At 43.8% G+C, this 13,554-nt stretch overlaps 1 protein-coding gene across 1 annotated transcript in view; it reads left to right on the top strand.

Annotated features, from left to right (window-relative positions):
* fuom (fucose mutarotase) overlaps positions 1-12,647 on the top strand; it is a 167,252-nt gene extending 154,605 nt beyond the window's left edge. The window contains exons 5-6 of the mRNA XM_070865376.1: positions 9,667-9,740; positions 12,435-12,647. Of these exons, the coding sequence (XP_070721477.1) occupies positions 9,667-9,740; positions 12,435-12,504 (144 nt within the window). The 3' untranslated portion in view covers positions 12,505-12,647. The remainder of the gene's footprint in view (positions 1-9,666; positions 9,741-12,434) is intronic.
* The last annotated feature ends 907 nt before the right edge of the window (positions 12,648-13,554 follow it).

Below are 13,554 nucleotides of genomic sequence, written 5' to 3'. Positions count from 1 at the left end.
TAACTCCCCTGTTCTTCTTCGAATAGTGATCTTTTACGTCCACCTGAGAGCAGACGGGGCCTCGGTTTAACGTCTCATCTGAAAGACGCCACCTTTGACAGTGCAGCACTCCCTCAGCACTGCACTGGAGTGTCAGCCTAGATTTATGTGCTCAAGGCTCTGGAGCGGGACTTGAACCCACAACCTTCTGACTCAGAGGCGATGGTGAAAGTATTTTAAAAGGACGCGACTGCTGCCAACGAACCGGAAGCGTTCTGCGTATGTGCATCACGAGGGCGGGCTCATTAAAATGTTTTTTTTTAAAGTCGTGAAGGGAGCAAGCTTGTTCGTGGGCTCACCTTTTTAAAAAAAAAACCACAGTAACATCACGCTTCCGGTTTCTGGAGCACGCAGGACGCTTCAGCACAGATTCTGGTCGTTGGCAGCAGTCACTCCGCTCTTTAATTTCCTGAACAAGATCCTGCTGAAAAATATGCAAATATTTGAACAGCATAGCAACCAACGGAATTGTAATGAGTCCTTTGAAAGAAGTGAATGAGAAAGAGAAAAAGAAAGGCTTGGACTTGAATAACACCTTGTTGCATCTACAATGTTGTGCATACAATGACTGGCTTTGAAGTGCAGTGACTATTGTTAGTATAGTAGTAGTATTAGGCAGTCCCTCGTGTCGAGGATGGCCCGATTCCACACCAAAAACAAGGATGAGTTCACAGGTGTTTCAATGAGGGACCTGACATTCTAGTTCCCGAGCCTGTGCGTGGATTTGTTTAACGTGTGGTGGCCGTTGCACACCAGCCACCACATGGGCTTGACAGAGCTAGGTCTTGGTCCAGTGGCAAGGGTTAACCAAGACAACTGAAGACTAAACTCTGCTGCGCCATCCCTGGGCCCTGACCCCACTGTTATATGCTGCGCCACTCCTGGGCCATGACTCCTTCGCTCCTGGGCCACAACCCCGCCGATCCAGGATCATTACCCCACTGTTGTTATATATTGCGCCGCTCCTGGGCCACGACCCCGTCGCTCCTGGGCCACGACCCCACCGATCCTGGGCCACGACCCCGCCGCTCCTGGGCCACGACCCCGCCGCTCCTGGGCCACGACCCCGCCGCTCCTGGGCCACGACCCCGCCGCTCCTGGGCCACGACCCCGCCGCTCCTGGGCCACGACCCCGCCGCTCCTGGGCCACGACCCCGCCGCTCCTGGGCCACGACCCCGCCGCTCCTGGGCCACGACCCCGCCGCTCTTGAGCCACGACCCCGCCGCTCCTGGGCCACAACCCCGCCGCTCTTGAGCCACGACCCCACCACTCCTGGGCCACGACCCCACCGCTCTTGAGCCACGACCCCACCACTCCTGGGCCACGACCCCACCGCTCTTGAGCCACGACCCCACCACTCCTGGGCCACGACCCCACCGCTCCTGGGCCACGACCCCACCACTCCTAGGCCACGACCCCACTGCTCCTGGGCCACGACCCCACCGCTCCTGGGCCACGACCCCACCGCTCCTGGGCCACAACCCCACCGCTCCTGGGCCATGATCCCACCACTCCTGGGCCACGACCCCACTGCTCCTGGGTCACGACCCCGCCGATCCCGGGCCCCGATGTCATTGATCCTCCACTGCTCACCGCTCTCCACTGGGCTCGATCTCCGCAATTGTTAAGTAGCCAAATGAAAGTCAAAGTAGTTCAACAGTGTTATTTACTATGTGTGCTGACAGTTAAACCTATAGTCTGATAAGAAAAGTGTTAATACCTGATAAACCCGGTGAAAGTCATTTGATGCTCTTAGAAAAGAAAGATCAGCTCAGTTCAAAACCATGAATTATTGCTGAAGCTTTACAACTCCATCAAAAAAAACCCAGTAAGATAGAGAAACAGCGAACTCGGGGAGTTAAGGAAGCTGAATCTGGACAGTTTAATGCACTAAAACATCAAGTGGATTGGGGCCTTAGCTCAGCTGCCTTTCAGGCAAAACTTCAGGTTTAAGTTTAATTTAAACTTGAAAGGGAAAAGCCAACAGATACCATTGTGAGCATGGAGACTGCTAATAAAGAAATGAGGGAGTTTAAAGTGATGAAATGCAGACAGGATTTATTTTCCCAAGAATTTGAAATGCGGAGAAATAGGGTATCTTAGTCGGAACAGTGCCAATGTGATACTGGTGCCAGTGGGAAGCCAAGAATACATCTATCAGAGGAGTGCTTTATGGAGCTGCTGGATAATCTAAAGATTTAACCAGTGGAAATGAGATTGAAGTGAAAGTGAGCAGCCAATCCACACTGTGAAATCCGAAGCTTAGCAGGAACTCAATTACTTTGACAGTTGATGCTAAGATTTGTGAAATGTAATACATATTGGTGCGTTTGTCTATATTCCAAAGTAATAGGAAAAAGATGATCAAAACTGTATCATTGTAGAAGACTTGAAGACTTGTTTGAATCATAGAGTACCAGAAGTTTGCACATTGATGTGTTAGTGGACTGTAGCAATTAGCTGGCGATGTTGGGGTGACAGAGGAACAGACAGGTGTTTATGGAAAGGAATGAACTCTGACGTAGCTGGGCCTATAACCAAACAAGATGAATTAATGTTCAAGTGTTCAGCGTTCAGAGCTAAATCTAGCAACTGGTGAAAGCCAGGTTGAAATTGAAAGGGAAAACTTCATCACCGTATCTCTGCAATCTCCTCCAGCCCCACAATCCCCGAGATGTCTGCGCTCCTCTAATCCTGCCCTCTTGAGCATCCCTGATTATAATCGCTCAACCATTGGTGGCCGTGACTTCTGTTGCCGAGGCCCCAAGCTCTGGAATTCCCTGTCTAAACTTCTCCGCCTCTCTTTTCTCCTTGAAGACGCTTCTTAAAACCTACCTCTTTGACCAAGCTTTTGGTCACCTGCGCTAATTTCTCATTATGTGGCTCGGTGTCAAATTTGTTGTCTCGAAGCGTCTTGGGATGGTTTACTATGTTAAAGGCGCTATATAAATACAAGTTGTTGTTGTTGTTCTATATGTGTTTCCGTATGCAATGATGAATAAACTATTAGATGAGTTGAAATAGCTGGAAGAGCTAAAGGCTATTAAGTGGACTGTGCTGTGTGGGTAGCTCCACCATTACTTGTTCTCAAGTCAGATGGATTGGTTAAATTATGCGGTGACTGTAAGATTACACTAAACCTGATCTGGAAGACGCTCCACAGATCCCACTCAGTAGAGTGCTAAGTTCAAAGGACTGTTGAGAGGATGTTGGGAATAAACTTGCAATTTGTTTTACTATTCACCGAGGATGGTGCTGGTGGAAAAAAAGCTCCCCTAAATTGAGAACAGTAGACTACTGATGCTTGTTAAGATGTTAACTTATTGAAATATAAAAGATTCTGAGGGGGCATGACAGGGTAGATGCAGAGAGGAAGTTTCTTCTCGTGGCAGAATCTAGAACTAGGGGGCATAGTTTCAGAATCAGAACCCATTTAAAACGGAGATGAGGAAGAATTTCTTCTCTCAGAGGATCGTAAATCTGTGGAATTCTCTGCCCCAGAGAGCTGTGGAGGCTGGGTCATTGAATATATTTAAGGTGGAGATAGACAGATTATGAACGATAAGGGAGTCAAAGGTTATGGGCAGCGGGCGGGGAAGTGGAGTTGAGGCCAAGATCAGCTCAGCCATGATCTTATTGAATGGCGGAGCAGGCTCGAGGGGCCGAATAGCCTACTCCTGCTCCTACTTCTTATGTTCTTGTGTTCTTATGCTAACTCTTGATGATCTAGCCAGACCTGTGGTCCTAGATGTGGATGTGTCTTCTTGTAGCTGGGGGCAGCTCAATCGCACAACGTTAAAGATAACAATGAGTAGGAACTCTGCCAGAATTCCCGTGCACATTTGAGGAATGAAATTGTTTGAAAATGAAAAAATAAACATTGATGATGAAATTTGACATTCAGAAATACTTCATAAGTACCTATACGGTATAGAGAATCTACTCCATTAAATGATCATTAAACACTTAAAGTAATCTTGCAACTACAGAAAGGTATACCTCCACTGTAGCTTCCAGACTACAAAGCTGTATTATCTAGATAAAAATATGAGATCCAGCATTGAACAAATAGCAGAATAGAAACACTAATGGTTTTCCAATTTTAGCAATGAAAAGTGAATCCGCAAGAATCAGGGAAAATCTATTCTGGACAAGTAAAGCAATAGTATTAAATCTGCGAGGAATAAATCAACTGCATGGATGAAGCAGAATTCATAAGGGAACTCAAGAGTGATGTATTTTGTGATAAATGATTGCTTGGTAAAGTGCCATGTTCCAGCAAGCTACAAAGGAAAAGAAAATTAGTTTTAGTTGATAAAAAAAAAACTTCGCTGAACGGTTTCAGGGTTGACATCTGAGCAGGATTTGTTTCGATTTTCCACTACTTTGCACGAAAGCTAGCCAGGTTTTGTATGCGTGAAGTGTCTTGTAAAGCTGCATTGTTTAGGGAGTGAATGGGGACCATGGAATTGAACAAGTTCGATGAGATTTCGAGATGGTGTTGGTTAGAACAGTTGTAGGTGGCAGTTGCTGCTGTGAATGTATGGATGTGCCCATCGTGACCTTGACTGTGACCACTTATTGATTTTGCAGGATTTCATTGTTGCAGATCTATGATTAAAATGGATTGAATTCGTTGATATGTCTGCTGCAGCCACAGGTCCCAGTGTAAAGGTTTTGAGAGTGTCGCTTGCATGGCAAGGATTATCTGAGGACCCAGTCTTGGAAATTGGACAATAATTTACAACACAGCAGCTCAAAGATACATCTTTACCTCTCTAGCCCTTCAACTGTGAAGCAGAATAAGCTGTTAGAACATTTCAAAGCAACAATTAAAACCACAAAGAAAAGAAATGTTATTTTAAATTAGAAATTGAAGTTCATTTTTAGTCCCAAATTGAAGCATGCCGCACCGTACAACTAACAGTATACCAGCAGAGTGTTAATAGTACATTCACGTACCAAATTGAATGTGGTGAAAGGAATTGTATTTAATTCTGTATGGAGAAATCTACACCTATTCAAAAGAGTTTAAAATCATTTGAGATGGGAATATGAGTCATATTTGGGAATACCAGAATTTGAGGGAGCTCGTGTGAAAGGAATTTTACTGAAAAAACTTGGAATGTGTTCAAGTGGAACATTTTCTATAGAAAAGGCATGTTAACCAGATGTTAGATTATGCTACAGCTCAATCAAGCGACTTATCAATAATATTAACGCAGCCTTATACCAGTTCCATCATCAGTGATTTCCTCTCTATTTGAATCGAGTGATATATATATATATATACTCAGGCTGCCTATATATCAGAATGTCCTCCCAGTGAGCTCGGTGTTGATGCCAGTACCAAAAGCAATAAAGAACCGAGACAGAATCATCTGAACAACATTATAATATTCAAAAACAAGAATTCTCAAAACCAGAGGAATTGATCGAAGATGTGAGAAGATGACCAGAAACGAATCTGTGGGAGAGAGATTGAGGCACCCAGACCCTGCGGCACCATTGAAAATGCGGGAGTAAATTTTCAAATTGCCAATTGAGTACAAAACTTCCATTGGAGATCTCAATGGAAATGAAGAGATGGCTGATTGATGCCAGTTTTATGCCTGGGTGGTAAGCTGGGAGTCGGCCCACATTTCGAAGTCAGGAAAATGTTTCTGACTTTTGAACACAGAGGGATGCATTTCTTGGTAATTGGAGGGAGGAAGTTAAGTAGGCCAGGTACAGGATTTGTTGCTAGTTTGAGAGCAGCCATTATATTCTGCAGCCCTTTAGTAATATTCCTTGTTGTTTTCCTTGAAATAGATGAACGAGAACATACCGTTGAGGCTATGATTTAATTGTAGGAATTTTGGAAGCGTAGTTGATGGTTAAATTAAGGATCAATTTGTTGTTATGATTCATGGGATAATCTGAATGCCTTCAATTGCGTTATGTCTTTGTAATCATAACAGGGTCTTCAATTTCTTCCAGAAAACCTCCAAACATGGTGATATATCATAGAATCATAAAATGGTTACAACACAGAAAGAGGCCATTCGGCCTGTCGAGCCCGCACCGGCTCTCTGCAAGAGCACTTCAGCTAGTTCCACTGCCCCGCCCTTTCCCTCTAGCCCTGCCTCAGTGTTTCCTTCAGATACTTATCCAATTCCCTTTTGAAAGCCACGATTGAGTCTGCCTCCATCACCCTCTCAGGCAGTGAATTCCCGATCACCACTCGCTGCGTAAAAAGGTTTTCCCTCCTATCGCCTTTGGTTCTTAGTTGTTCCTCATGTCGCCTTTGGTTCTTATATATGTAGAACAGAGGGTTTTTAATAATGATCTGTAATAATGATACCAGTCAGCAACTGCAGAAGCACATTGCGTACAATTTTGACTTCAGGCGAGATTGTAAAACGCCCAGCATCGCTCCTGATTTTTGTTTCGGTTAACTTCAGTATCACCCGCTCATCAAAGTCAAAATTACCTCTATCGCATTGCATCGCTTCCCCTCTTCCCCAACACCATTTCTTTGTGACTCTGCCGAACCGACGAGGTTTCCAAGTTCATCATCATCATAGGCAGTCCCTCGAAACGAGGATGACTTGCTTCCACGCCAAAAAATGGATGAGTTCACAGGTGTTTCCAGGAAGGACCTAATATTCCAGGTCCTGAACTACATCCTGAAGGGTTGAAGATGCCTTTGCGAGGATTTTTTTTTACCGTGGGGTGGCCGTTGCACACCATACGGGCTTGACAAAGCTAGGTCTTGGTCCAGTGGCAAGGGTTAACCAAGACGACTGGAGACCTGCTCTGCATTCCTAAGTTACCCCTCATATTGCCCAGGAATCGGAGGAGCTTGAACTCCGCCTTCCACAGCCCAGCCCCTCAGGGTCACAACACATGTGAAACACCAGGTGGGTCCTTTCAACAATATGAAATATTATAGAGAGTCAGGAAATGACAGGGATGTTAAAAGCATTTTTCATTTCAGTCCTCATAAGTCAAACCTGTGCAAAACTTTTGGATCCAGCCATCTGCAATATGTGGAGAGGTTCGTAAAACATGAGTTATGAAAAAGTCAATGGATGACAAGTTAAAAGGACACCTGTTTAAAATATAATGCACCTTGAATGTTCAAAGAAAGGGGGAAAGCTCTGTTGAATGTTTTCAGAAGTACTATAAATAAAAACGATTTGCTGAGGATTGCAAATGTTATAGCAGTTATTCGAAGTAGCAGGAACCTGGAAGTTATAAATATAATAGGCATTTATATAGCGCCCTTCACGACCTCAGGATGTCCCAAAGCACTTTAGCCAATGATGTACGTTTGAAGTGTAGTCACTGTTGTAATGTAGGAAACACAGCAGCCAATTTGTGCATAGCAAGCTCCCACAATCTGCAGTGTGATACTGATCATATATTCTGTTTTAGAGAAAAATATTGGCCAGGACACTGGGGAGAACTCCCCTGCTCTTCTTTGAAATACTGCCATGGGATCTTTTACATCCATCTGAGAGGGCAGACAGGGCCTTGGCCTCATCCAAAAGACTGCACCTCCAACAGTGTAGTGGAGTGTTAGCCTAGATTTTTCTGCTCAAGTCTCTAGAGTGGGCCTTGAACACACAACCTTCTGACTCAGAACCAAGGAGTGCTACCCACTGAGCCACGGCTGACACTATAGAGCAACTAGCATAACATCCATAAAGGGAAGAAATATTTGAGAGCATTTCAAGGAATGCTACCATGTTTAGCCTAAACAGTTCATAAGGTCTAATCAGCATAGATTTAGAAGCAATGGTCATGCTTCACAAATGTATTGAAATTCTTTGAGAATGTAACAAAGCTGATAGATGAGGGCTATCCAGTGGATATAATTTACTTGGATTTTCAGGAGAGAATTCCAGAGTCAGGCTTTTAAAGAAGATTGAGGCTCATTGAATAAGGATGAGTTGGCTAACTGGTTGTCTGAGATTTATTTTAAGGCGTTTGATTACAAGTTGTTGCAACTTATTCTAGCCTTGTGTAGATTATTGGTGAGGCCACATTTCAAATATTGTGTGTGTAGTTCTGGACTGCTTCCTTCAAAAGAATTAATGCAGAGGAAAGGGTTTGGAAAGAACAGATGAGGGTAATTACACCCGCATGTTCTGAAGTGCCGCTAATCATTAAGAACCAGCTTTCATTGGTGAAGAGAACATGGAGAGTTGAGTTGTTACCATCTAATTTTGGACTAGTTGTCCCAGTTTTTGCTTGGACTACCTTTAAATTTCTGAAATTCCCTCCAATCAACATAAGTTTGTTTAATTTTCCAAACCGATATCTTATTTCATGTGTCTAATAGAGGTATTCGTTATTATGGTTTTCAATTAATTATCGTCATCAGCGAAGCTTAAATAAGAATTCCCTGTTTTGTCTCTACTTGAACACATAAATCTAGGCTGACACTCCAGTGCAGTGCTGAGGGAGTGCTGCACTGTCAGAGGTGCTTCTTTCAGATGAGACGTTAAACCGAGGCCCCGTCTGCTCTCTCATGTGGACGTAAAAGATCCCATGGCACTATTTTGAAGAAGAGCAGGGGAGTTATCCCCAGTGTCCTGGCCAATATTTCTCCCTCAATCAACATAACAAAAAACAAATTGTCTGGTCATTATCACAGTGCTGTTTGTGGGAGCTTGCTGTGCGCAAATTGGCTGCCGCGTTTCCTACATTACAACAGTGACTACACTCCAAAAGTACTTCATTGACTGTAATGCGCTTTGAGACGTCCGGTGGTCGTGAAAGGCGCTATATAAATGTAAGTCTTTATTTTCAGTCTGTGCTCCTGTGTTTGATTTTCGTCTTGGCAAAAGTAACTATCCCGTTGAGAGGGGAGACGATACAGGTTTCAGAGAGAAAGAACGAACTTCCATTGATACAGCGCTTTGCATGTCCCAGAGCGTTTTACAACCACTGACGTATTTTTGAAGTGTAGTCATTGTTGTAGAGGATAATGTAGATGTAAGAAGGCCTGGAATTCATTAGAAATAAATGCTTCATTCATCATATGAAGAAAGACTGGATCGACTAGGCTTATATTCACTGGAATTTAGAAGAATGAGAGGGGATCTCATAGAAGTATATCAAATTCTGACGGGATTGGACAAGTTAGAAGCAGGAAGAATGTTCCCGATGTTGGGGAAGTCCAGAACCAGGGGTCACAGTCTAAGGATAAGGGGTAAGCCATATAGGACCGAGTTGAGGAGCAATTTTTCACCCAGAGAATTGTGAACCTGTGGAATTCTCTACCACAGAAAGTTGTTGAGTCCAGTTCATTGGATATATTCAAAAGAGAGTTAGATGTGGCCCTTACAGCTAAAGGGATCAAGGGGTATGGAGAGAAGGCAGGGGTGGGGTACTGAAGTTGCATGATCAGCCATGATCATATTGAATGGTGGTGCAGGCTCGAAGGACCGAATGGCCCGCTCCTGCACCTATTTTCTATGTTTCTATTACTTAATTTCTTAACTTGTTTCATGGTGGAAAGAAATGGAACTTAGGTGCCAAAGGTGAGGACAAGACCATGTAAATTCTACTTCTTTTGCATATTTAATTTATAAATATTTATAAGAATTTAGCAACACTGCCTGTTATTTTTTCAGAAATTCCTGGAAAAAGTTGAGCGATTCGCATTTTATGAACGAGCAAAGAAATCTTTCGCTGTCGTTGCTACAGGGTAAGTTTAAACTCACTATATCCACCATGTTTCATTTTACACGCATGTGTTGGGAAATCCCAGAAAATCTTAAAGCAGGATTTGCATTTATATAGCGCCTTTCACGTCCCAAGGCATTTTTAGCCAGTGAAGTAAGTTTGGAGAGTAGTCACTGTGTTGTAATGTAGGAAATGCGGCAGCCAGTTGCACACAGCAAGCTCCCACAAACAGCAACATGATGATGACTAAATAATCTGTTTTTGTTATGTTGATTAAGGGATAAATATTGGCCAGGATACTGGGGATAACTCCCCTGCTCTTCTTTGAAATAGTGCCATGGGATCTTTTACATCCACCTGAGAGCAGGTGGAGTCCCGGTTTATCGTCTCATCCCAAAGACGGCACCTCCGACAGTGCAGCACTCCCTCAGCACTGCACCGCAGTATTGTGGAGCAGCCAATTGAGAGCAGAGACTCAGACCATGAACTGCAGCTTTGTTCTTACATTTTCCCTTGCCTTTGTAGGAAGGCAGTGCTTTGTTGAGGGTGTTGGCTATTTGCTATAATGACCAGATAATCTGTTTTTGTTATTTTGATTGAGGGATAAATTGTGGCCAGTACACCGAGGCCTCCGTCTGCTCTTCTTCGAAATAATGACATCCACCTCAGAGAGCAGACGGTGCCTCAGTTTAACGTCTCATCTGAAATATGGTACCTCCAACAGTGCGGCGCTCCCTCAGCATTGCACTGGCGTGTCAGCCTAGATTTTTATGCTCAAGTCTCCGGAATTGGACTTGAACCCACAACCTTAAAATCATAGAAAAATTATGAGACAGAAGGAGGCCATTCGGCCCATCGTGTCCGTGCCTTCTGACTCAGAGGCGAAGGGTGCTATCCACTGAGCCACAGCTGATACTGCATGAATGAAATTCAATACAAACCTTGGATGTCAGGATCTGTACAAGAGAACAAAGTCAATTATTTATGTAGAATATGGAATATGGTTTTAAGATCTAGCCCAAGCCTAATGGAAGATGTTTTTTAAACCCCTTCAGCCCCTGCTTTTTAATATACTGTACAGGTTGAACCTCCATTATCCAGAACTCCCTTATCCAGAACCACCCCTCGTCCAGAACCATTCCCGGCCAACTGGTGGCGCATGTGCAGAACTCCGACCTGAACAAATTGAAGTCCTTCCTCGCTGCCGACTCCCACAATCGCTGGCCTGACCCCGCGATCCATCGCCATACACCCCCCCCACCCCCATCCCCCATGACCCATCCCCCATGATGTCTCTGCCGCACTCCCAGCATTAAGCCAGCCAGCTCCGATATCCCCTTGCTCAGTACCTGTACCATCCAATTTAACGTGACCTCGTTCAGAAAAATCCCTTATCCAGAACAGGGCAGGTCCCGAGGGTTCTGGATAAGGGAGGTTCAACCTAGTTGATCTCTCTTGGCATTGCGCACAGGGAATCAAGAGCAAGTCTAGTCCTCAGTTGAAACGGGTTTACAGCAGATGAGGGAGATATGCTGATAGGATGAGATGAATAGGGATGGGCGGAGGCTGGTGTGGGTCATTTGGGCCGAATGGGCTGTTTCTGTGCTGTGGACTCTATGTAATATATATAATTGGACCAGGGCATGCCAATATTATTCAGCCCCCATTTTAAAATCATAGATTCTGTCTTTATTTTATTTTTTCCATATATATTTTTCCGTGCCCAGTTTTATAATGAAAACTGCCTAAGTAAACTTGTCACACTGTAATTACACCTGTTTTCCAGTGGCGGTGCTGTATTGCCTCCACTAGAGGGAGAGTACAGTTATAGCGTCACAAGTTCACAGCGGCAATTTCAATGACAGGCACTTAGAATGGAAAAAGTTGACAGGAAGTGTATGTTTTTAGATATAGATGGATATGCAAATGAGCTTTTGTTTGCTTGACATTTTTACTTGAAAAGGTGATGCACCAGGGTCCTGAAATGTTACTGTGGGTTACTCGAAGATGTTAAGGTAGCAGAGAGAGGAATTTAAGATGAAGATATCAAGTGTTTTTTGCTAGTATCCCATTGGCACGATTTCAGGACCTGTGCTTTCAACTTGTTGGACAAAACTGTTAGTATTGCCGAGAAAATTACATAAAAGAAAGACTTGCATTTATAAAACGCCTTTCACAACCACCAGATGTCTCAAAGCGCTTTACAACCAATGAAGTACTTTTGGAGTGTAGTCATTGTTGTAATGTAGCAACCAACTTGCACACAGCAAGGTCCCACAATCAGCAATGTGATAATGACCAGATAATAATTGTTTTTTGTTATGTTGGTTGAGGGATAAATATTGGCCAGAACACCGGGGATAACTCCCTTGCTCCTCTTCAATATATGCCATGGGATCTTTTCCATCCACCTGAGAGAGCAGACAGGGCCTCGGTTTAATGTTTCATCTGAAAGACGGCATCTCCGACAGTGCAGCACTCCCTCAGCACTGCACTGGAGTGTCAGTCTAGATGTGCTCAGGTTCCTGAAATGGGACTTAAACCCACAACCTCCTGACCCAGAGGCACATGTGATACCCACTGAGTCACAGCTGGACAATTGCAAGGAAACTCAAGCAGTAGCTGTTACAGCTGTTTAAACCTGTCTCTTGCTAAGTAACATAATTGACCTTATAAGAAAGAAGCATGTTTACATTCACAATGCTCTCTGTTTCAGGGAAACTGCACTGTATGGAAACCTCATCCTTATAAAAGGTGTGATTCCCGCAGGAGAAAATGGCGAGTGAAAATGTGGCAAATGGAGGATATTCCCGGAGTAACGTTCTCGAGATTGGGATCATTAATTAGCTTGTGTAAAACGTGGGACCACTGTGCAAAAATAAAAAGAAATAGAGATGAGTGTGACTAGTGCTGGTGATAAAGATGGGAGCGGATACATGCCGGGGAGCCCTGCGATATCATTTATCTCCAACGTATAACGCACATTCCACAGCTCCTTATCATCAGGGTAAGGGATACGTAGTCACTCAGATAAGCTCAGATGTGGACCTATTTGCTGTCTCTCAGATTTATAACGCAATACTTATGCAACTAATCACATTATATGTGATAAGAGTGGGATTTGGTAGAATTTGCCTTGAAATGTCACACTGTACCAAATAATTTGCCGCTACTTATATGATCTAATTATACAGCAGATTGAAGAAGCAATTAAAATAGTTGGTGTAAATATTAATTTTACTGATAAAGGTTATTGAAATGCAGATGACTGGTTTGTGAACTTTTTTCTCACAATGCTGTTGGTTGTCAATTATGATATCTCTATGAAATATGATAAAATATTCCTGCATACGATGATTAGCAATGAATAGAATGCATATATTCTAATATCACCATTTAAAGTATAGGCTCCCAGTATAAAGATTGAAGGCAGTGAAGTGGTTGGACTATATATTGTCACCATTTGCTATTAGGAGTTGTGATTATATGAACAATAGAATTAGGAGCAGGCGTAGACCCCTCGACCCCTTCAATAAGTTCCTGGCTGATCCTCGACCACAACTCCACTTTCCCGCCTGATCCCCATATCCCCTGATTCCTTTAAAGTCCAAAAATCTATTGATCTCAGCCTTGAATGCACTCAATGACTATGAGCATCCACAGCCCTCGGGGGTAGAGAATTCCAAAGATTCACAACTCTCTGGCTGAAGAAATTTCTCATCATCTCAGTCCTAAATGGCTGACCCTTATCCTGAGACCGTGCCCCCTATTTCTAGACACTCCAGCCGGGGGAAACAACCTCTCAGCATCCACCCTGTCAATCCCCCTCACAATCG

Source organism: Pristiophorus japonicus, chromosome 22 (assembly GCF_044704955.1).
Source record: "Pristiophorus japonicus isolate sPriJap1 chromosome 22, sPriJap1.hap1, whole genome shotgun sequence".
In the NCBI taxonomy this organism is placed as follows: Eukaryota; Metazoa; Chordata; class Chondrichthyes; family Pristiophoridae; genus Pristiophorus; species Pristiophorus japonicus.
Note: the sequence above shows the minus strand (reverse complement) of the source record. Positions and strands in the feature narration are given on the sequence as shown.